General features: G+C 45.7%; 1 protein-coding gene across 11 annotated transcripts in view; it reads left to right on the top strand.

Annotated features, from left to right (window-relative positions):
• OSBPL9 (oxysterol binding protein like 9) overlaps window positions 1–25,421 on the top strand; it is a 1,511,872-nt gene that overhangs the window by 969,220 nt on the left and 517,231 nt on the right. For all 11 annotated transcript variants that reach the window (XM_078670721.1, XM_078670755.1, XM_078670745.1 and 8 more), the window contains one exon: window positions 14,210–14,322. In XM_078670721.1, the coding sequence (XP_078526847.1) occupies window positions 14,210–14,322 (113 nt within the window). The remainder of the gene's footprint in view (window positions 1–14,209; window positions 14,323–25,421) is intronic.

Genomic DNA, 25,421 nt, shown 5'->3' with positions numbered 1-25,421 from the left:
CCGTTGTTTGGGGTATGCATACTCCATGTGGGGTACTTGTATGCTATTATATAGCCTTGCTTATCTTACCTGGGCCTGGAGACCCTGTGGAATCCATGCGTCGCTTGGCGGTCCGTTTTACGGTATCCTATGTTTTTCCCTGGTTCCATCTGCTTACGCCGCGGTCATCCACCTCCTTGGGAGGTTCATGGTCTCCTATTCAAAAACTGCTCCTGCATGCCCGGTATGGACATGTTCATGCTCCTGACTAGTTCTGTCTCTACATCATTATATGTTTATACATTTCTGTATACATGCTGGTTGCCTTGGTATTCCTCTTCCTACGTCGCCACCTCTTTCGAGGCTGCAAGGTCTGGACCAATATGTGCATGTGTGGGGGAGCTTTTCTGAGTTGTTGCAAGTTGCTTTAGGTCCCTCCTTGCTTCTGTTTACTGGTGTGATTTCCCAATTTGACATATGCTTCCTTTGTTGTGTTTGACGATGTACTTGTCTTTTCTGGAGTGTTGGTCTCGCATTCTGAGCCTCTTCCCACCATTCATTAACTTGGTGTTTTTGGCCACTTTCTTCGGATTTGCCTTTTTTGCAAATTATGACCTACTATTGTCAAAGCTACGCCTATGGGAAAGCTCTTCTGATGGCAGTGGTCATTGACTACTGCCTGCAAGTCTATATTGTGGGTTGTTTCTCACTTTTGCTTCATACTGCCCAGTTGGGCACTTTATGCTTCTTGTGTAAGCCACTTTAAGGTCTCTATGGCTGCTGCATATTTCAACCTGCTTCAGCAAGTTTAGATTTGGTGCGGCTTGCCCCTAATTACCCTTTTTAGGTCGAACTGGAGAAAGAAATGCGAAGCATTGCGTCCAGCTCGACAACTAATGTTGCCCGTCTCCTGGGAATCTGAGACAGGGGTCGGGCACGCGCGGCGATTGGTGTCTGTGGACGCGCACGGCCAGGCCGGCGCCGTGCCCGTCTCCTGCCTCAGATTCCCTGAAGTGCGCAAACACACACATACACACACACACACAGGCAGGCAGGCACATACAAACGCACGCGCACACACACACAGGCACCCCCCCACGGGCTCACGCGCACACAGCCTCGCACGCACCCCCCCAGACCCACATATACACACGCACAGCTAACAGACACACAGTCACACATATACATACACACATACAGCTACACCCACCCCCCAGCCGCCACCCCCACTACAACTAAGCCCCACTTACCGCATCGGCGCAACTCCGGACCTCAGCCGCCACCGCGGGGCTCTCCCTCGGGCATGGGAGCCCCGCGTCACTACTGCTCCTCTCCTAGCCAGCCACTCCGTGGGCGCGAGCTTCCAGCAGGAAACGGAAGTCCCGCCCCACTGCAGTTTTCGTCACGGCAACGTCTTGTTAATTCTGTATAACAATAAAATTGTCGTAGATGCTAAAGACTCTGAAAGCCGGCTCCAAGACATTGTGCATGGATGCAAAGCCCTGTCATACTCACATCTTCAACCCAAACACCCCTCGTGAAAGACCCCGAGAGGACCGGTCACGAGGCGCCTTTCACAAACAGCAGACACACTTATTGTTTTCCCACAGCTCAATAGAATGGGGGCGCGTGCGGCATAGACACGCCCATCCGTGGGCAGCAGCCAATCATTATTAAAAAGAATGAGACCGGCCGGCTCCATGAGAACCACGGCAAGCAGGAAGTGCTCTAGAAATGTTTACCTCGCAGCGGCAGGACAACAATGAGCAACTCCACAAAGTGTGTTCCGAGATCCTTTCCTGCACACTTTTGTCAAAAATACAATATTCAATTAACAACTAAGCCAAGTCTTAACTGCACGTAAAGATAATGTCGGTAAGTCAAATTGTTCTCGTCCGCCTTTTATATTTTAGGGATGTAGCCTAGGTTCGTGTGCACAAATACATTATTTAGTTTTTTTTTAACAATTCATCTCATGAGTAAACAGGATCTCTATTGGTGCAGTGGTGCTGTTTCCTATCAGAAATCAATGATTGTTCATCTATGATCATACATATTGGCAGCAGGGACATTTGATGGGTGGAGTATGTTGGGGGAGGGGCATACAGTCACATTTATGCAAGTGGTTGCAGGCTGTGGGCTTCAGCATTCATTAGGTGGAGTCTACTACACAATGCAGGCTGTGTGTGTTGCAAGACACATTGTGGGCTTACTCAAAATGTACAGGGACGTGAAGCCTGTCCAAAGCTTGGCTTTCCAGTCACTCTTGTTTGCCTGCCTTTTTATTGTTGTTCTAGTTTTCACCGGGGTGACGCACTTTTTAACTTTGACGATTTAAAGCGAAAGTTCTCGATTGCATAACCTGAGGTAATAGCGACCTTGACGTAGGTGCTTTGTGCGTATTCCGTGGCTTCTACCAGCAGAGTCTTTCTGTAGATGCAGCTCAGGGTGGACACGTCACAACGGCCAGTGTCCACATTCCAACGCCTCAGGCCAAGAGCAGATGTCCCTCGGATTACATCTCCTAACAGCGCACATGCCAGCAACTGACAAATCCGGTGGCGGTGTGGGTGACATCTGGCCGTCATGGCGGAAGGTGGCGGGTTCCCTTAGGCCCCGAGAAGAGGCCCAGGTGGCAGAGCCTAAGGGGGAGACCTTGCTGGTTCGCCAGACCTTGCCACACAATGTTTGCACTTAAGAGAACATCCTAAGTACCATACAAAGGTATTCACCAGCTCACAGGACTCCCACCTACCACGGGACTCTTCCCAGCGCCTTAGAAAACTACTCTTACCATAGAAAACTCTTAACACAAAGAAAGTGCCCCACCCGCACAAAGAAATTTCCTTCTACCACAGACAACATCCCTTCTCTCGCAATAGACTGTGACAGACAACTTCCCTTCTGTTTTGCCATCTCAACTGGTTTTAAAAGGACAGCAACTACGTTTTTTTTGCATTGTTACTGCAGACAATTTTGCATTCTTACCACAGGCATCCGATTGGCAATTAAGTCTTGTCACTCAAAATGTTTTGATTTATTTCAAAATATTAATTATTCCAATATGCCCCAAAACCTATTTTTCCCCAAATACGGCAACCTGACGAACAGTGCTATATCATGCTTTCTTAGGCTTAGACCTGAGTAGCTAAAGCAGTGTTTCTTAACCTGTTGTTTGTGAACCACTGGGGAGGTCCGTTATGCCTGGCAAGGGACTTAACAGAGGCAGCAGCATGTGAGTGGGACTTCATGTACTTGGAATAGAATGCAGCGCTTCATTGATCTTCACTCTCAGATCCCGGTAAGATATCTTTCTCCTTACTACTCTTCTGATCATTCTGCGGTATATGTGGGTGTGGCTGGGCTCACATGTACTCCTGCCCAAGATAGTTACTTTTCCAGTGTTTGTTATCTGAAGTTCCCAAACCAAGATGGTGCTATCCTATTTCCTGAGATGCCATCTCCTGCTTTCACCATACATAAGGACGTTTGACCCGGGGATGGACGCATCACAAGGCATCTGTTCCCTTTTATTTTATTGCCTTTTCCAACCATGAGAGGGTCTTTTTGTCTCAGATTTATTTTTTTGTTTTACTTTTAAGCTGGATTTCTGCTTGGAATTCTACTTCTGGAATGATCTTGGCTTGGCTGTTTCTCAACTCTTTCCTGGGTGTTTTTTTATGCCTGGTTTATCAACTCCTGTAATCTGGATTGTCTTCAATGAAGAATCAACAAAACACAACAAAACATACCATAGCATAACAAAACACAGCACAACAGAGCATAGCATAACAAAACAAAGCTTAGCATAGCATAACAAAACATAGCATAACAAAGCATAGCATAACAAAACATAGCATAACAAAACATAGCATAGCAAAACAAAGCATAGCATAATAAAACAGTACAAAGCATAGCATAACAAAGCATAGGATAGCAAAACTAAACATAGCATAGCATAACAAAGCATAGGATAGCAAAACAAAACATAGCATAACAAAACATAGCATAACATAACAAAACATAGCATAACAAAACACAACACACAGCATAACAAAACATAGCAAAACACAACAAAACACAATCTTGGCGTGGCTGTTTCTCAACTCTTTCCTGGGTGTTTTTTATGCCTGGTTTATCAACTCCTGTAATCTGGATTGTCTTCAATGAAGAATCAACAAAACATAGCATAGCATAGCATAACAAAACACAACATAGCATAGCATAACAAAACAAAGCTTAGCATAGCATAACAAAACATAGCATAACAAAGCATAGCATAACAAAACATAGCATAGCAAAACAAAGCATAGCATAATAAAACAAAACATAGCATAGCATAACAAAACATAGCAAAACACAACAAAACATAGCATAGCATAAAAAAACACAACATAGCATAGCATAACAAAACAAAGCATAGGATAGCAAAACTAAACATAGCATAGCATAACAAAACAAAGCATAAGATAACAAAACAGCATAACAAAACATAGCATAACATAACATAGCATAACATAACATAACAAAACATAGCATAACAAAACACAACACATAGCATAACAAAACATAGCAAAACACAACAAAACACAGCAAAACACAACAAAACATAGCTTAACAAAACATAGCAAAACAAAACATATAATAGCATAGCAAAACATAGCATACCAAACACAACAAAACATAGCATAGCAAAACAAAGCATAGCATAACAAAACATAGCATAGCATAACAAAGCATAGCATAGCAAAACATAGCATAGCAAAACATAGCGTAGCATAATAAAACATAGCATAACAAAACACAGCATAGCATAGCATAACAAATCAAAGCATAGGATAGCAAAACATAGTATAGCATAACAAAACAAAACATAGGATAGCATAAGGCATCCCTCCGCACCACCACAGCATCACTCAGGGGCACCACAACATCACTATGCGCTACCACAGCATCACTGAACGCCATTGCATCACTCGTTCGCCATCACATCAATCAGCGCTACCACAGCATCAATCTGTGCAACCATTCAACAACACCTGGTTCAAATATGTTCTCTCAATGTTTCAAGCTTTATTCAATTCAATTCATTATTCTTTATTTTGGTTAAACAACCTTAAAAGAATGCAGTACAATACAATTTTAAAACATTACAATACAATATATATGTCTACACAGTACCGGGTTAAGATTAAAAGAAAACTAGCAGCAAGGTCCTTCTCAGTTAAATTAACACACATATTCGAGGAACGCTTAATAAATAACAGTTCATTAAATTTAAAATAATACTATAAAACAATAAAAACAAGGCACCAGGAAACACTAGGATCAGGCCAATTCCTATTGTCATTATTCTAGTTTAAATTGCAGTATAAATCTAAATCAATTTCGATTGCATGCACCACTTGATAGTGATGTTATCAGTTCAGTTACATTTATAATTACATATTGCACACACGTTCCAATAGGGATTACATATATACAATTAGTTCAGGTACAGTAGGGTACAGTTTAGAGTGCATTTCAGCTGCTAAACTACAATCATGCCGGCTATCTGCTTACATTTTATAGCCATTTCTCTTCCTAACTATCGCTACTGATAGGAGGAAGCGACTCAAACTGAATACTATTGGGCGTGCAGTATCTCCTTTAAACACTCTTTCGCCATCTTTAATGTGGCGAAGACCCAAGAGTTGGCATATGGGTTTTAACCATTTTTTCCTCGCCTGTAGGTAAGCGGGGCATATAAATAGCACATGGGACTCCTCTTCCCTCAGGCCCATTTCACATAATTCACATAAATCAGATCCAATACTACCTCTTGGTCCTTTATTGCAGTGCCACTTCGAAGTCCTAGATTTAATTTGAAGGGGGCTATAGCGAAATTTTAAGTATAACGATTTGGCCATAAGTGGGTAGATTTCATCCATAAAGGATTCTAGTTTCATGTCCATTTTTAGTTCAAAGAACCTGAGGGTCAGAGTCCCCAAATTGGGATTTCCCAACATAGAATCTTTGATATATTCCCAATACCTATTCTTTAGCAGTTTCTTAGAATTATTGGTAATCGAGTCCGGGTCTGACCAAAAGCTACTTAACCCCAACTTTGTAAACCACTTTTCGATATAGGCCAACCATATTAGACATGTGGAGTTTTTAATTACCATTATCTCTTTTAACGCCTCTCTATAGTCCACTAACTCGTCAGTGGACCAAAGACGAACCCAGTATAACAATGAGCGCAATGCAGCGTGGTCATCTGATCGGCGAAAATTAAGATCCCATACAACCGGAGTGAGGGGAGTGGAGGCAGGTACACCTAACAGCTGTCTGATGAATTTGTTTTCCTGAACTAAGAGCGTGCCTTTCGAAACATGTCCCCAAAGTTCTGCACCATAAAGGGAAGCAGATTGTGCTTTGTATTTGAACAAACTGATTGCTGGAGTGACTGATTTATAATAGCTATTTTTATGTTTCCTTAAAATAGGAGCTTGATTCTAGACTAGTCTGATCTTTGAGGTTTCTAATTGAGATTTCCAAGATATTTTACTATCTAAAGTGATACCCAGGTACTTAAAACTTTGGACTTCTTCAATTTTTTCATTGTTTATGGAGAAAGTTTTATTAAAACCTTTATGTGGGTTGATTGTCATGACCTTGGTTTTGGACGAGTTGATTTCAAGCTTCTTGTCCTGACAATACAACCTGAATTTATTAAGAAGGTTCTGGAGTCCTTTGGGGGTTTGGGAAATTAAAATAGTATCATCCGCAAATAATAATGCCGGAACGGCTTGACCACACAACTTGGGAGAGTCATGCTCGCAGCCCAAGAGGGTGTCAGGGATGTCATTAACATAAAGGGAAAATAAAGTAGGCGCCATAACACATCCTTGCCTAACTCCTTTCACTATATCTATTTTCTTACTCCGCTCCCCATTGGGCCCCCATCTGACTCTTGCAAAATTATTTTCGTGCAGCCTGATCAGTTGTTGGAGAATGTTCCAAGGGACACCCATATCATTTAGCGTTCTCCAAAGTTTCCCCCTAGGAACAAGATCAAAGGCTGATCTTAGGTCGACGAAGGCCACATATATATGGGAGTTCCTTATGTTAATATATTTCCATACCAAACATAAAAATCTAAAAACCTGGTCCACTGTACTAATTCTAGGTCTAAAACCAGCCTGGTACTTTGTAAGAATAGAATGGTCCTCGACCCATGCATTAAGCCTACTAAGAAGTTGGCGGGAAAAGATTTTTTGCAGCACATCGATCAAGCTAATAGGTCGATAATGGGATGGGTTAGACCTATCGCCTTTCTTAAATATGGTCACGATTTCTACGCCCCTCCAGGTCTCCGGGATTGGGGCCCCTCGAGTTATTTTATTTGTAAGTAGATTAATATAGGGGGCCCAAATAAAATCCTCATGCTTCCAGAGGTCCCCGGGTATTCTATCTGGACCTGGAGCTTTGCCCGATTTCACCGCCTTAATTGCTAAAATGGTCTCCGTTAAGTTAAAGGTTAAAAGATTCTCATATGGAGCTAGCCTAATTTGTTTTATTACACAATCTTCCTCATCTCCTTTACAGGAATAGAGCAAGGAGAAGTGTTTAACCCAGGTACTTTCTTCAAGAAATCTGTCTTTTGCCACTGTAACCCCTTTCGTGCCCCTTGCAATGAGGCTCCAGAAGGAGGTCTGATCATTTAGTTTGCAGGCCTCGAGCAAATCCGACCAGACTCTCTCGTCCCATTCCATCTTGGCTAACTGGTCAGTTTTTTTATACTGTGCCCTCTTAGCTCTAACAATATCTAATTGGTTTCCTTTCACGGCTTTGACAAGATCTGTTTTGGCTCGTCTACAAGCTTGATTGTACCAAGGATTTTCCTGTGAAGGGGACTGGCGATCAAGGTCCTTCCTTTTTATCGCCTTTGTCAAAGTAATGCCGAGTTCAGTAATTAACTGGCCATGGGTCTCCATAACGAGGGAACTGTCAATAGCAGCATCAGCGTCAACTAATGGGGTCATATGTTTAACAAAAAGTTGATAGATCTTCCTGACAGTACCCCCATTGCCCAGCACCGCGGGCCACTTCAGACACCTGCGATTGTTGGATTCTATAGGTTCATGTGAGGGTATAGAGTCCATACTATCTTTTGCGCTAGAGGGAGTAAAAAGTGAGTTTTGAGCGGACAAGGAGAGTGGAAAGTGATCACTTTCGGTACGCTTATCCACCTTTATGTCCACTAGCATTGGCCATAAAGCCAAGGAGACTAGGATATAGTCTAGATGGCTTATACAGTCCCCTCTAGCAAACGTTGGTCGGGTAGGACAGTCAGAGGGAAATCGCCCGTTACATGCACGTAGTCTATATTCTAGTGTCATGCTTAGAATTTGTAGGGCACTTGTTGTGCAGGCTACTTTATGCTCTGCATCAACATAAGGAATGTTATTAACACTATCCTCGTCCCTATGGACATCTTCCAGACCTAGTATAGGCTCAAAATTCCTATTGAAATCACCACCTATAATTAGCATAGGGTTGTGACCAAGCTCCGAGATAATGTTACATAGCTGCGTTATTACTGATGACTCCTTACAGGAATTATGCGGTCTGCTATAAATATTGATCACATAGAGTGCGGGTCCTTTGGTTTTTTTTAGTTCTATGATCAGTATATCGGGGTTTTTAGAATCTATTTGTTTAAAAGTGACCCCCATTGTGATTCTGGCCCAAATCATCAAGCCCCCAGAAGGTCTACCGCCATGTATGTTGACAGCTGGGATAAAAAAAGACCTATACCCAATTTTGTAGTAATTTTCTAGCCCCCAAGTTTCTTGGATTAGAATGAGGTCCCCACTATCAAGATATTGATGCCAAGTTGGATCAGGCAGATTCTTTTTTTATTCCTGCAATGTTCCAGGAGATTAGCCTAACCTCCCTTATTTCATTACTGATCACATGCCCAGAGGCCATAATAGTACTCTCAGGAGCAGCTAGTATTGGTAAATCTGCGTCTGCTGGACAAGCCATTATGGTAGATGGATATGTAGCCCTAAGAGTATATTGGGTCTCGTCATCTAATATAGGCAAAGATATTTCACTAGCCAGTGGGTTGCCCAGTATCGCTACTAGTTCTTGCGATTCTTGCCCTTGATAGTTCGATGGGTCAGGAACATTGGGGTTGGAAGTTTGACTAACGCTATTCAGCCTTTCTAGATCCTCAAGTACATTACAGTTTCCCATCCTATTTATCTCTTTCGTGGGGATGTCATTTAGTGAGGCAGTTCTCTGGGTTATAGAGTCGCATGCTCTGGGGTCATCAAGTGCTATGCTGCATACCATATTGTGGCCCATCTGGAGTCAATCGCAGTCATTTAGGCCTGACAATATCCCAAATCTATTTTCTAGGCTTATCCCCCAATCATTTACTGGAGCGCCCGCATCCCATCTGTGTGCCCCTGTATTCCACCTGGACCTTGAAGTATTAGGGTGTGCTCCCCCAGATCTATTTCCTAAACTTATCCCCCAATCATTTACTGAAGCACCCGCATCCCATCTATGCGCCCATGCATTCCACCTAGGCCTCAAAGTATTCGGGTGTGTCACACTTTTCTGCTCACCATAAAAAAATTCAAGGGTGAGGGGAATAATAGTTCCACTCCTACGTTGGGGGGGAAGGATGTTTGACAAGACATTAGGTAATACAGCCGTGTTAGAAAAATTCAACACTACACAGTCACCTTTGAACTTTTTTGGTCTATTCCCTATCCATGCTACCCTCCTAGCCGTCTTGATCTTCCCAGCTAGCTGTTGTTTCCCCCATGGAGCCATCTGCATGTTACCTGACAGCCAGTGTAGTGCCTTGCTGGTCAGAGATGAAACGGATTCTGACTGGCCAGGTGGCAAGACGGGTACATTAGTCAACACCAACACCAAAGGTGAAGCCTCTACTATAAATTGGAGAGAATCTGTCTCCAGGCACGGTGCAGTTGGTACAATTGGTCTTGTTGAAGGATCTTCTCTTGTCACTGCATCGTTATCTGAATTTCCTAATACCTGCCCAGGGGGGATAGTCAATGCGGCATTTCCGCTGCCCTCTGTCCCACTCGCAATATGCTCGTTATTTATGTCTGCTAAATTTGATACTAGGGTTGTCATACTACCCACCTCCTCAGCTATCTTGTTCTGGACCCCACCCAATCTTTTTACCTCAGCAGTGAGCTTATCAATTTTGCATACCAGCGGTTTGATAATAGCCTTTATCTTGCAATCGATCATGTCAGCTATCCTATCAAACAGCTCATCACCCATAGTTTGCCTAACACTATCTTCCTCATGATCCATACTTATATCCTTGGATTTTGGTGGCGGTGTAACCCTTTTTCTCCCAGACCGTAGTCCCCCACGTTTAAGCTGTATTTTTCTACACATCCTGACTGCCCTCGTTGCGGATACAGGGGAGGGGGGGGTCTTGCTCAATTATCACATCCACCTGTGTATCAGGGTCAATGTCAACATCCGTTTCTGCCTCAGCCATCAGCAGTGCACTTTGGTCAGAAATTTCATTAACATGAAGATCAGTGTCAGGAGCGTCACTGTTAGCAGCATGCAGTGATGCAGCCATCGGTGGGGAATCAGAGTTTTGACTCGGGGAGTAGAGGATGGGAGATTGGTTCAGTCCTAATGACTGCCTTCTTTCACTGTTGATTTTGGTTACCACCTGAACCAGATAGTTTTCCATCGTATTGGACGCGGGGGCTGCAATTTTCCTAGGCATATTATACAATCGCACAGATTAATAAAAGGATTGATGCAGAGGAGTGATCAATGCATAGAGTGAAAGAGGCTAAGTTCAATAGTGTCCCTTGATACAATACATTCAATTAAGCAATGCAGTCTTACTTCATGGATCTGTCTCTGGTACAGAAAAGGCAGAGGTCCTGGCCCAGTCCAGTCACGGACAGTCTCGGACTGTCTAAGACTGCCCGCCCTTTGTCCGGGCTTAGTCCGGCGACCCGCTCGCGACGCGGGTAAGGCGCGGATTTTGAAGCGCCTCCGGGCGCTGCTGCTGGCGTGGGCGGCTCCTGCCGCTGGTGTTCCTGGGAGATGCAGTCCCCACACAGCGGCCGCGTCAGGTCAAACTGCGGCGGCGGGTGGACCACAAGGCAGGGACCCAGTTAGGGGTAGCGTCCTCTCGTTCTCGCTACCAAAATGCCCAGAAGCTCGGTCTGCAGGGGAGAAAGTGAAGCACCAGCTCCACCGGTAAGGCGCGGATTTTAAAGCGCCTCCGGGCGCTGCTGCTGGCGTGGGCGGCTCCTCCCGCTGGTGTTCCTGGGAGATGCAGTCCCCACACATCGGCCGCGTCAGGTCGAACTGCGGCGGCGGGTGGACCACAAGGCAGGGACCCAGTTAGGGGTAGCGTCCTCTCGTTCTCGCTACCAAAATGCCCAGAAGCTCGGTCTGCAGGGGAGAAAGTGAAGCACACTGTACTCGAAAGAAAGGAGGTTCATTGGCCTTCCTGTGGAATATTCCAATAGCTGACATTAGTAAAGCATCTACCTGGTCTATACCACACACTTTTACTAAAGACTACTGTGTGGATGTTTTAGCTTGCCAACAAGCTTATATGGGTCTGGTAGTGCTACATACACTTTTCCAAACGACTGCAACACCCACAGGTTAGCAACCGCTGTTGCAGAGGACTGCTTTACAGACTATGCACAGCATGCGTATCTGCAACCACACATGCCCAGAACTGAAAATGTCACTTGCTCTGTAAGCATCTGTTTGTGGCATGTAGTACTGTAGATTCACATGCACCAACCCTCGTCCCCGGACTGGTGTGGATGTTACGGGTTTTCTCCTAAAGTGTCTTTTTCATTGTATGCGTTGACATCTCTTTTCTTATCTCATTGTTTCACACTCCATCCTCACTTGCCCTGCGGGAAAACAGTCTAACAATGGGATGGATTCCCATGCACATTATCACCAAGAGGAGGAGTCACTCTACCTCGTGACTTGAAAAACCTCTTAGAAGAAAAACAAATTGCAAACATCCAGACCCAACACTAGATAGCAGAGTATGCACAGCATGTGAATTTAAAGCACTGCATGCCCCAAACAGATGCTTACAGGGTAAGTAATATTTTCCTTACTGTTAATTGCCGACTTCGATCTTTCTTGAAAATTAAATGATTACTGGAGCCAATGATGACTTTCGGTCTTAATGAGATTGTCCTCTAAAAATTCTTGAACATAGGAGGGCGTCATACTGGTTGTAGTTTTACACTCAACAGCGGTTCAGCTGGCTAACTTTGCTCAAAATGCAGATCAACTGCTCTGGTCATTTGCTGCCTGTGCTTTATCTTAGCTGTCAGCTTGTTGGTGATAACCAATTCACCCTACAGCTTGGTCTACTGCAATTTTGCTGTGGCGGCGCTCAGCTTTCATTTGATTAGGCTGAGCATGCTGCTATACCATTTTGGTCTGCCTCTGTCTTTTGCTATTCAGTTGTTTGAATAGGCATCAAGTTGACAATACTGATTAGACATTTAGTATAAAATGCTGTGAGCTGTTCCATAGTCGAGCCAGGAGTAAAATGCGGCAAGGTTGAAACACCCTGAGATTTTTTTTAATCTATTTTTAACATATAATGCACAAGACCATTGTCATTGAGAGCTAGTGCCTTCAAAATTGCTAAGATAAAAATAAGAGTATTATCTGACCATGTGATAGGTGAAATAGAAGTATCTACCTCCACTATATCAGAGAATAGTCAAGAGAATGAGCAGGGGCACTAAATACAACGGCCTCTAATTTTGGATTGAAGGGTAAACAAAGAAAAAGGTAACACAATTTTTATTTGCCACTGAAAAGCAGGACCATTTATGGAATAAACCTAGTCTAATCTCTAGGGCGCCTACGCTTGGAGGGAGGTTCATAGTTCAAGATTACAAGTATCCCCATACCTTTTCCCAGCATGAGAGAGAACATGTTCAGGATCAAAAATCTAGACCTCCTCTTCCTCTATTGACTCCCTGTGAAAATTGTGTTTAGATTTTAAAACTGAAAGTGCATAATAAGCTAGAGTTCTTGTCACTGGCCTAAGGACATCACAGTGTCTCTTAGGTGCCACTTAGTTTGGTCTGGATGGACCTCAGACTTGCAGACTGTCCTTGATGTGATCAAATCAAATCTCTACATTGGGCACCCTGCAGAAATTTGATTAGATGCAGAATACACTTAAGACCCTAAACCGATACCAAGTGTGATAGAGCCAGCCTTGCATTTTAATTCTAGGACTTCACTCCATTGCCCTGGCACCTAGCCTGTCAAAATAGGCACACAAATGGTGATTTGGATGGGAGACCTTGAAAAAATCCTCTATATGACTACTGTCCTCTGATGCAGGAATGTTATCCCCTCCTACCCTACAGAGGAACTCTATCAACTGCACACATACAAAACAGTTTTTCTAAACCCTGACATTCAGACCTCCAGCATAAAATGAGAAGAGGCCTGGAGATAGATAACATGCACAAGATGTCTTTAAGAGGCCAGCGGTTTCGTTGGAGTCACTTTAATAACACCATTGATGACAGAGAGACTGGTCTCGCACTTCTGTGGTGTTAAAAGACTCCAGATACAGTATGATGTTTTGAGTTATTTTAAGAGGAACACAAAAGTTAGCCCTAAATCTGCTCCCATTTTTAACCCACGCTCCACAGTGAGTCTGCATACATTCGGTCAAGCCTCGAGTACCCCCTCCATGCACTGCACTGTTGCTGCCACCCCTCTCAAATGCCTTGAAGTTCGTTCAGGATGGGCCAGCTGTACAAGTTGTTTGGGATTCGGAATGTATACAGTAGTAACTACATTAACATTATTTTTACCACTTAAAAAACGAAATTCAGTTAATCATTCTGGCATTATGTTACTTTTCAATATTACGATTCAAAGAGTTGAATGCCTAACATGTCCATGATATTTTTGTAAGTTTCTTCTTTTTCAGAAGGGAAGACCAGGTTTCTTTAATATGCACTGACAGATTTGACTATTTGTGGGAAATGCTTCTTAGAATTTCTTGTCTGCACTTTGTATTTTGATCGAAGTGCCTTTCAGCTTGCTTATTCAGTTTACAATGTTTATGAAGTGAAAGCTGTGTAATGTTTCTTTGAAAGTCATGATTGTTTCATTTGGGTCTCATCATTTGTTGCCCATATTTTAGTTCCTCAGGTTCTGCAGATGTGCTAACACATAGCAGCACAGGAACTAGTCTAAAACGGCCGGACACCACAGAATCCCTTGACTCGTCCATATCTAATGGCACAAATGAAGCAGGTATGTGCGCACACACACAGTTACATAGAAAGTTTAACCTTTAAACTTACTAAGCAGAATAAATTAAACCGGGTCTCTAGCAGAGTAAAGCAGAACTAAGTTGTCGCCATTTGGAAATTTACTATGGAGACCATCCCATACATTTCACCTCCCAAATCTCACCCACCTAAAACAAAACGTCCAGAACGCCTTGGTCCACCTCTCTGTCTCGTTATGGAATACCAGAACAGGGTGCTTCTTTTAGGTTTAGCACTTTTTTTCGGGTAAATGTTTTGGCTGAAATATTTCATCAAAGGCAGGATGGTGTGCGGAGTGAGCTATTTCATTTGTAGAGTTATTGGAATTCTCTGTTACTGTTCAGTGCAGTCCATTCACAGAGTGTAAAAAAAGATGCAGTTATGTAGCCTGTATGAACTCTGCTCAAGGAAACTGTCTTTTTTTTCTTAGACTCTCCAGAATTTAGTCTACTTTTAAATTCCATCTCATGCAAGCTTTGACTTTCTGAGAGTGCTTCCAGATTTCAGTTTGAAGAGATGTGTTGGTTGATTTAAAAGAGAAATTATTTGAAAAAAATAAGAGCTACCTGCAGATCTCTGGCACTAGGAAGTAAAGTGCCCTTTGTAATGCTTTACAAGCTATTTATGAAAACAGGGGCTGCCTGTACAAACCACCTGTAACTGGGGGCAATAAAAGAAAAAGTGTTTCTTAGTGGCTTTAGGAAGAATATTAATCCCTTGAGACAGCACACCGATGGTTGCAGTGGCTCAGAAATTGTTGTTCTCCTGTTTACCCAATTGACTTGCAAAAAAACCAAGCATTTACCATGCAATGGTCTTGGCATTGTTAAAGTTAGAGCTACTGGCATTGCTCATGACATTATTTTTATTAAAGTTTTTTTTGTTTTTAATACATAAATAAATGACATTGTCATTTACAATGCCAATAGCTTAATCGCTCGCAAATGCGAGACCTATTGCATTTGCACCCACACAGAGCCACTCACACAAAGCTACCCACACACACATACAGAGCCACACACCGAGCCCCGCACACATACAGAGCCACACACACACACAGAGCCCCACACACACACAGAGCCACCCACACACACAGAGCCACCCACACAGAGCCACCCACACACACACACAGCCACCCACACACACACAGAGCCACCCACACACACACAGAGCCACCCACACACACACACAGAGCCTCCCACACACACACACAGAGCCACCCACACACACACAGAGCCACACACACACACACAGAGCCACACACACACACACAGAGCCACACACACAGAGCCACACACACACACACACAGAGCCACACACACACACACAGAGCCACACACAGGGAACAGAGGCCAGAAAAAACCTCACAACGAGGGAGCAGAGGCCAGAAAAAACGCTCACAACGAGGGGGCAGGAAAGCAAGCCCAGCCAGGGGGCAGGAGAGCAAGCACAGCCAGGGGGCAGGAGAGCATGCACAGCCAGGGGGCAGGAGAGCAAGCACAGCCAGGGGGCAGGAGAGCAAGCACAGCCAGGGGGCAGGAGAGCAAGCACGGCCAGGGGGCAGGAGAGCAAGCACAGCCAGGGGGCAGGAGAGCAAGCACGGCCAGGGGGCAGGAGAGCGAGCACAGCCAGGGGGCAAGAGAGCAAGCACAGCCAGGGGGCAGGAGAGCAAGCACAGCCAGGGGGTAGGAGAGCAAGCACAACGAACGAGGGGGCAGGAGAGCAAGCGCATAGCAAGGGGGCAGGAGAGCAAGCACAGCCAGAGGGCAGGAGAGCAAGCATGGCCAGGGGGCAGGAGAGCAAGCATGGCCAGGGGGCAGGAGAGCAAGCACGGCCAGGGGGCAGGAGAGCAAGCACGGCCAGGGGGCAGGAGAGCAAGCACGGCCAGGGGGCAGGAGAGCAAGCACGGCGAGGGGGCAGGAGAGCAAGCACGGCCAGGGGGCAGGAGAGCAAGCACGGCCAGGGGGCAGGAGAGCAAGCACGGCCAGGGGGCAGGAGAGCAAGCACGGCCAGGGGGCAGGAGAGCAAGCACAGCCAGGGGGCAGGAGAGCAAGCACAGCCAGGGAGCAGGAGAGCAAGTACAACGAACAAGGGGGCAGGAAATCAAGCACAACGAACGAGGGGGCAGGAGAGCAAGCACAACAGGGGGGCAGGGGGCAGAAAAGCAAGCACAACGAGCAAGCACAAACCCCTTACCTGCGTTATCCAAGCTGCGGGCCGCGACCAGGAGAGACTCAGCGCCGGCTCCAGAGGGACGCTTGCTGCACTCCCTGCCCCTCCTCCTTTCACTCCCTCTCCGGTGCCTATCATGGCGGCCGACCTGAGGAGAGGGAGGGAGGGAGATGCGTGCAATGAGTTGTTCAAGAGACATGTACCATTGCAAGTGTCCCACGTTGTCAGTGCGTGCAGTTACAAAGCGTTTACCTTCGAGGATGTCTTCTATTTATGTGTTTTTTTGGAAGTGTATTCAGCAAGCAAGAAGAACAAGTATGCTACCAAAAAACACTCTCGAATATATCTACAGCTGTGAGTGGAAGCCCCTCCATATGCCTGAATGAAATCGAAGACCAGTTGTCCAGTTGATCGATTGTAGTGTACTTTCTTAGGAACAACAATACTAAAAAGATTCTATTCCCAACAACACCTACAGTTTATAGAATACATTTGCGCGTCACTGCTTGAAACTCGGCGAGCAGTACTGGAAAGCGGTCTTCGTAAGCACATGAGGGGAGACGGCAGGCTAGACTACTGAAGAGTTGTTGGGTCGATAAATAATTCTAGATCAGATCTTAGAATTAGAGGGCAGCCTCTTACACTAAGCAGCATTGTTTTTAAACATGGACTTTCCTTCTATTTCGTGAGACTTCTTCATGGGGTCAGTAGGCGGCGTGAGCGGCTCACTTCTGGAGTGATTTACGTCGTTTGTGGGTGTGCAGCAGGAGGCTTACCTGCACAGTGCTTGCAATGACGGCAAGTGAAGGCTAGAACAGTTAGCGCTTAAATACCCAGCACACTGCAAATAGAGACGCGCAGAGCCAGCCTGACAAATATCCTCGTCCAACAAACGAGAGTTTGAACTGTTCGACGAAGCCCCACCAGTAGAATATACCGAAAAAAGCGAGTACTCAACGGAGGACTCGGCAGCTTCTCGACTTCTTCCGGCGGCGGTCGGGCAGAAATGGCGTCAGAAAAGCGCCGCCATTTTCGCATTCGGGGGCGTGTTTTTTTGCTGTTGAGTGACTGGTGACGTGACGGAGTTAAAAACTGCAAAAAACACGCCCCCGAATCCGAAAATTCTCTTCAATAATTAGATTGATTACCGGGGTTATCCTAACCCCTAAATAGATTGCTGAGTCAACATACCTCCCATCTTGTCTTTCTGTATTATCGGTACAAACTACTTGAGTTTTATTTTCATTCAGGCGATAACCTGAATAGCTACCAAAATCCCTAGCCATCCGCATGAGAGCTATCATTGCCGCAGCTGGATCTGTAGTGATTATATCCAAATCATCGGCATAGGCCAATAGTTTCGTCTCAAGGCCCTTACACACTACTGGCTTAATAGCCTCAGAACTTAAAATCCTACGAATCAGCGGATCAATGTAGATGGTGAAGAGAATCGGAGAACAGGGGCAACCCTGCCGAGTCCCACGAGAAACTAAAATTTCTTCCAAACTGCCTCCCTTCAGCTGAATCCTGGCCCTTGGTTCGGCATACATAGCTTTAACTGCTCTCGCTATCTTAGGGCCACAGCCCCTACGCTCCAATATCCCCGCACAAATACTTCCACGTTACGCAGTCAAATTCCTTTTCGGCATTCAGAAGGATCATTGCCATCCGTCCCCCCGCAGCAGCGTGCACGTCAAATAGCGTGATGACCCGTCTAATATGATCTGTTGTTCCTCGACGTGGGATAAACCCATGCTGCCACGGAGAGCCCAAACCGGCAATGACCCCTCCTAGCCTTTTGGCCAAAACCTTGGCGTAGATCTTAATATCAGTATTTATGAGGGATATTAGACGATACGCTCCTGGGTCCTCCTTGGGCTTACCCTTTTTATGAAACACAATAATGTTTGTCTCTTTCCATGAGTCTGGGATGCCCTTGGTATAAATTATGCCGTTAAATAGATCTACCAACATGGTGACTATAGCATCCTGTAAACACTTATATAGTTCCAATGGTATACCATCTGGTCCTACGACTTTCCCTGACGCTAGAGCCTGCATTGCTTCAATTACTTCCTCCAGTGAAAGATCTTCATCTAGGGCCTAGATCATCACACATTAGGCTGGAGAAGTCTGTTCTAGCCTCCTCTTTATATAGAGTCTGATAAAAGTTCTTAAAAACATTACGAATCTACTCCGGATCTGAAAAATCCTGGCCCCCCTCACAAATACTTTTTATAGCATTCCTGCTACGCTCCTGCCTAATCCTTAGAGCCAAAAGTTTGCCCTCCTGCTCCCCAGTTTCATACATCATTCTCCTATGTGTTTGACCTTCTGCTGGCTCTCAAAGGCCTCACGCCCCCCCAGCTATATCCTTCCCATGCAGTTCTTCTGCATCTGCCAGTTGAGTCAGGAGGTTCTCATTCTGGGCCCTTGCTTCTCTCCTCAGCCTGGTGGAGTAACTGATTACCTCCCCTCTCAAAGTTGCTTTGAATGAGTCCCATACCATATTTCGGGACGTGCTGTAGCGGTTAATATTGAAGAAATTTTGAGCCCAACTCTTTAAATGTTCGATGAATTTGGTGTTGGCTAGCAGTCTCCTTTCAAAGGTCCACTTTAAAGGAGGCTTAGATATAATATAATTGTCATATTGTAGGATTAATGGATTGTGGTCAGAGATGACTTTCGGTAGCTTTCTAATTCCTATTCTACTTTCCTCCATAGCTGAGATAAGGAAATAGTCCAATTTGGAATATTTTTCAAAGGGCCATGAGAAATACGTAAACCCTGGATTATTTGGCTCATTTCCCCCCCCCCACTTATCCAACAACCCATGGGATTTAATCAATGAGCTCACAGCTCGAAATACCCTAGCCTTGCGGTCCAGATATGGGGTATTAATATCCACCTCTGTAAAATCTGCTGCGATATTAAAATCCCCACAAACTACAAGGGGGTTTCGGCCAATTCACTAGTTCTAATTCCAAATTATCAAAGACTTAAGGGTCATCCTGGTTAGATCCATATATAGTACACAATGTAAAACCCAGCTCGAGTTCAACCAGTACTCACCGGCCAAATGTATCTGCCAAATGACGTCTGCCCCCCGCCAAACAAGACTTGGCCAATATAGCCACTTCTCTGATATTAGATGTTTGCGTGGAGCATGCCAACATATCATACCCTCTAATATTAAGGAACTGCTTCTTGGACCAAGGTAGATGGGTCTCCTGTATACAGACCAAATCAATTTGATTCGATCCGACAAAATGTCCCATCCTTTGTCTTTTACCCCAATCATTCAGGAACCCAATATTAATAGAGCAAATCTTAAGCTTTCCCAATATTTCTTTGTAATTTATCCCTTGTCCTTAATTTCCGCCAATACCTCCCAAAAATGTCTTGAATCCATATGCGCAAAGTATTGTACCAGGTACTTCCATTTTTCTCCTTTTTTCCCCCTTCCAAGTGAAAAGCACCCCCCCACCTTTCCCAATCCACCCCCCAAACACCCCAATGCGGCGCACAGACCTTGGTCTGTGCATGTGATGCGCGCTGTACATGGGGCTGGGCATCATTTTCACCATAAAGAAACCTGATTAAACCCTCTTAAGTGAGAATCCTAACAACCAAATAAAATAAGCAATAATATTTTCTCCCCCCTCACCACCCCCTACCCCCCCACTGCTCCCCCCCCCCCACAGCTTCCTCTTCCCCCATCTTCCAACGGAGTAGAAATATTTAGTTAATTAACTCCTCCAACTTCATTTATCAAGAGAGTCCAGAAACTCTTTTGCTTTTATCTCTGATGCAAAGTAGATCGTATTCCCCTGATTGATAATCTTGAGCTGAGCTGGATTGATCAGATACGCTTGAAAACCTTTTTCTTGAAAGGGCTTAATAAGTTGCCTCAGTCTCCAGCGCCTTTCCACTGTGGAGTGGCAAAAATCGGGCCGTACAAAGAATGAGACCCATCTGCTAGTTCTTTTAGAATTCTGCTTGCTTTAAGTGGAGAGGTGTGGCTCACTGGTTAGAGGCGGCAGACCTGTAAGCAGAGAACGGCCCGGGACCAGGGTTCAATTCCCGACGCGGCAGGGTCTTGGACCAGGGTTAACGGACTCGATAATTCTCGCCTCAGTGCCTACTCTAACCAGGGAACACACTCGGTAACTCTGGGCATTAAGCTTGCCTCATCACTACAACGGCCCCCCACAGACGCCGGGGATGCCTGGTTTCACCCTGGAGATACCCAGGAAGGGACCATTTCACAGGGAAAACCAGGACGGGTTCCCCTGCGGTCTACAGCGCCAGGACACTCGGGTAGAGTAACAGTGCGCTTTACAAGTATCCCACATTTACATTTATCAGAGATTATTTGGCGTAGAATGAAGTTCCCAAAGAACACTAGTATAGCCCGGGGTTTATCGCTTTCTTTTGCTGGTGTTCGTAATTTAAACATCATGCGGTGGGCCCTTTGTATCTCTTTTGTTCAGTTCCACCCAATCAGTTCTGGAAAAGCTTTCTTGAAGAGATCAATTATGTACGACCTGGTGTCGGACCTCTCCACCCCCTCCTGGATCCCCAACACCCTGAGTTTGTTTCTTCTCTGTCGATTTCCGAACTCTTCAAGTTTCCATTGGATATCCTTTATTTGAGACCCCTGTGACTCTACCTGGGTCGCAGCATTTGTTGCATCTAATTCTGCCACCATGATTCTTTCTTCCAGATTTATCACCCTATCCCCCACACTTGCACATGCTTTAGACAGTTTCCTCATAACTCCCTGCATCTTTCTTATCCCCGCTTGGGTTTTCCTACTATCTTGCCTTGTCTCTTCCCTGTGCCTAAGTATAGCTTGATGAATTGTATCCAATGTGGGGGGAGCCCCATCCGGTTCCACCAGTGGAGACTTACCAGGGAGCGAACCAGAGAGTGGCAGGGCTGATGAATAATCCCATCTCAAATCCTTTCTCTCCCTGTTCTGGATACCACTCTGTGTGGCCGTCTTTCTAGTTTTTTTAGTGGTAGCTGGGATATTTTCATCACTATCTTCAGGGTCGGATTCTAGGCTGCTGCCCCCCTGAGATGAAATCAGAACATCGTCTGACCATTCTGCACCTTCAGATACTGAGAAAAAGCAGTCACTGGGATCTTTATCCTTATCTGCATCAGCCAGTGCTTAATTTGTGCTGGTGCTTTCCGGTGCTTAGCACCGGCACTTATTTCTCGGGCCGGGTCTACGTCATAAAATAAATTCCTCATCGACGCATGCCTTATTAAGAGGCACATTCCGCTTCTCTGGGACTGCCAGAGAGTACACAGTGGAGCAGTTTCTTCCCACGATCCAAAGGCCGAAAATGATCGTTGTCCCCGGCTGTAATGACGTACCTCCTACTGCCTCAAAAAAGCTGTGCAGCCTCCCGGGCAGATTAGCCTTCTGAAACAGGCGCCTTTCTCCACGCTCTAACTTCCGCCGCCTCTCTGCTTCCGGTTCCTGTCCCTGAGGTCACTCGAATAGCAGCAAAATGCAGGCATTTTCTTTACTGGAGGGAACGTGTGAAAAGGAATAATACAATGGCTCCTGGCCTGCTGCTCGTGAACCTCTTAGGTAATGGGAACTTGCTAATATATACAATATGTGCTGCGAGTCCCTGCTCATGTAGAGTGTGATTAGTGAGTGCACTGTTCACAAAAAAAGTGATTAGCATGGCGCGCGAGAGTCCTCGGTGACGGTGCGGCACTCACCGCTGGGACCGAGGGACAGAGGGACCGAACTCGCTCAGTGGAGGAAGCATATATGCTGTGTCTGTAATTTTAAAATTACATAAATGGATTAGGTTTGCTACCTAGTACACTCTGTTTGTGCAAGTACGTGTTAACTGAACACGAGCCCAAAACAAAATGCTAATTATGCAGTCTGGCCTACCTCTGCTCCTTCTCTGTAGAGTTTCTGCCGCTTCCGGCCCTGTCCCAGAATCTGCTGAGGTAGTCGTGTGATTCATGGCCGTACCTCGGGCCCTCCAGCGTGAGTCTGAGTGGCCACCCCACACATTGCCCGATTGCCACTCACTGCAGCCTTGTGAAAGTTTATCCTCATGTGTGCTTCTCTGTTCAAGAAAGAGTCTGCAGAGGCTCCAGAGCTGCTGACAGCTGAAACACATGCTTGAAAAGAAAGAAGCATGTAGCATATCAGAAATGTAACTATGTGAACGTTTGTTTGCATCAAATTAAAAACCCATAGAATTTCAAAAACAAACACTAGAATGCAAAACAACTTAAACCAGCGTGCGTGCACTATCTGGGCACTGTTATCATCTCAGCCAACGCAGCAGCTGACACCAACAGAACACGCTATCTCACCCTACAATAGCAGTGTCTCCTCGGGTGGGTTTATGCAGCAGGCAGTTCCTCTGTCGCAACACCTGCTGTGCTGTGGTAGGTTTATCCTGTATATGCTATGCTGCCATGCCCCCGGCTGCAAGGGTGCTTAAATGCAGGCTGTGCACTCTGTAATGGGTGTGTTTGTGAGCAGGCGTCATCTGACACAGCCTAGCAACCCAGCGAGGCCAGCATGCAAATGGCCAACACCAGCGCCTGCTAACTCGTAGGGTGATGCATCACCAGCCCTTTTAACCACCTGTGACAATGAAGCAGTCACTCTTCACCAGTGAATCCTAATTTAATTTACTAACTTAGAGCTTGTCAACATGAGCACAAGTAAAGTCTTTTTAAAAATTACAGCATTGCTCATATGGGTGTAATTTCAGATTTTTAGATGTAATCATCGTCTTCATTGCTTGATTTTGCACGGGAGAAAGTGGCACTTGTAGTTATTGAATGTCACTCATAATTTCACGGAAATTATGAAAATGTCACACATGGCAATCTGACACCTTGGCAGCTATGCTGACTGTATGCAGTGGGATGACAAGACTGTGTAACTGCCGGCGCACGCCTCAAAGCAGTCCCGGCGCTTCCTGAATCTGACCTCACTTCCAGGAGGAGTCACTGGTGGAAGTGGGTGGAGCCGAGGGAAGTAGGTGGGTCTCCTAAAAAAATTGGAGCATCTGCACTTCATATTTTACAAATTAAGCACTGGCATCAGCCATGTTTTGGTCCGTTGTAACAGGCAAATCAGTCCCATTATTTACTTCATTGGTGGCACATCTGGGGTGTTTGCTGATTTGATTAGCCTTTTCATAACCCCTTTCTAATTCACCCATTTTATGCCTGCCATTCAGTGTCTTAGTGCTACCATTATCAATATTATTGCCACTTTTGCTCCCAGGCACTTCCAAACTAACAGTGTGTTCTGGTAGAGGAGTTTCCCCTACTTTCCCAGAACTTATCTCCACTGGTGTTAGAACTAAATCATTATCGTAATTTTTATCGCCTGGCTCCTCGGCCCGACTTGGAGAGCGTGTGGTCATATCCCCCTGCAGCAGAACTTGCATGTTTATGCTTTTTGGATTGCCGGCGTCCGAGCCATCCTGAGACTCCTCATGGGCCATCGCTAAGCTCACCTCATTACAGCAGCGGGGAGTACCATTATCGGTACTTGACACCGGCGCAGCCGCCCCTGTTTCAGCTTGTGTGTCCTTCGTCCGACGGAGCAGCTCTGCTACCAAAGGACCCGCCGGGTGATTTTTGCCGGTTGCTCCGCCCCTTCCTCTCTTGAGCGCTGGCGGGTCCGGGGAGAGGATCTGCTCCGGGCGGCCGGAAGAGCCTTCCCGTGACGTAGTATCCAACGTACCCTCCAAGTGGGCTTTTCGAGTCGCTGCTGCTGCCGTCGCCTGAGCGGAATTTGCCACCACCTTCGGTGCCTTCGGCAAGCCGTCTCTCACCAGTTGTAGAAGAAACTATAGCAGGTACTCCTCGATAAGACGCCTAATCAGTTGTAGCTCCGTTCGATTTAACCGTTTTCTGCTGTGAGGGAACTGCATCAGGTGGAGGGTGTGGGGGGGTCCCGGAGGGGTATCAAAATGCTTAATCTGCCAGGATTAACTCGATCTCAAATCCTGCTGTTTCTACTGAAACTCTGCCACAGCCAGCTAGCACCCCTGTCGGCCTCCTAAGCGGCCGCCATCTTGCCCCACCTCATCCTGCTGTACTACTGGAACTCTGCCACCCAAAACGTTTCCCTGCATTATCGTGCATGAAAGCGCTTTCAGATATGTGAGCTCAGACTACAGCGTAGGCTGGGTCAGGGTGCTTTTTAGGTTTCACCTGCACAGCGCATTCATTGTGCTTATGAAATCTATTGCATTCAATCTAAATCTTAAATGGGGATTAAATCCTGCCACCTTGTTTTCATTGGTTCCTGTGCTTGCCACTTACTTTTTCTCCGTTTCTATTGGCTGTAGCATTGTTTTTCCTGTTTTTCATCTGTGTGCTTCTCTTATCAGTCTCCCATCGGCCAAGTACTGTGTTCATCCGCTTTGGTGGAACTTCTTTTAAGCTCTTCGGCTGCTGTCACTTCAAAAACTACATCCGTGCTTTAAGGTTACAGCGCTGCCCAAGTGCAGTGGGCTTAGTGTGCGGTTATTTCTTTGGAGATCCTCCATGTGTCTTTAATTCCTTCTCCGCGCTCTGGACAAGCAAGCACAACCTGGTGCCTCCGGGGTACAAGCAGGGTCCCACATGAGTGCATTCATAATCACGTGCACTCCACTGTCCCCCGGAGCACAAGCAGTCATACACTTCATTACTTGTTTACTGAGTGACTCGGAGTTACACGAACTTCGGGCCTGGCGAGTCTGTGCGAGGGGGTTGGAGCCCGCGACCGAGGCCTGCCATCATTTCTACGAATGGGACCTGTGCTGGTAAGTAAGCTAACATGGGCGGACTTTTGCTTGGTTCGTGTTTCCCGGTGCACATTTTTGAAACTCTCACCATGACTGCAGTCTCCAG

This window comes from Lissotriton helveticus, chromosome 1_2 (genome assembly GCF_964261635.1).
Source record: "Lissotriton helveticus chromosome 1_2, aLisHel1.1, whole genome shotgun sequence".
Classification (NCBI taxonomy): domain Eukaryota; kingdom Metazoa; phylum Chordata; class Amphibia; order Caudata; family Salamandridae; genus Lissotriton; species Lissotriton helveticus.
This window is presented reverse-complemented; position numbering and strand designations above follow the sequence as displayed.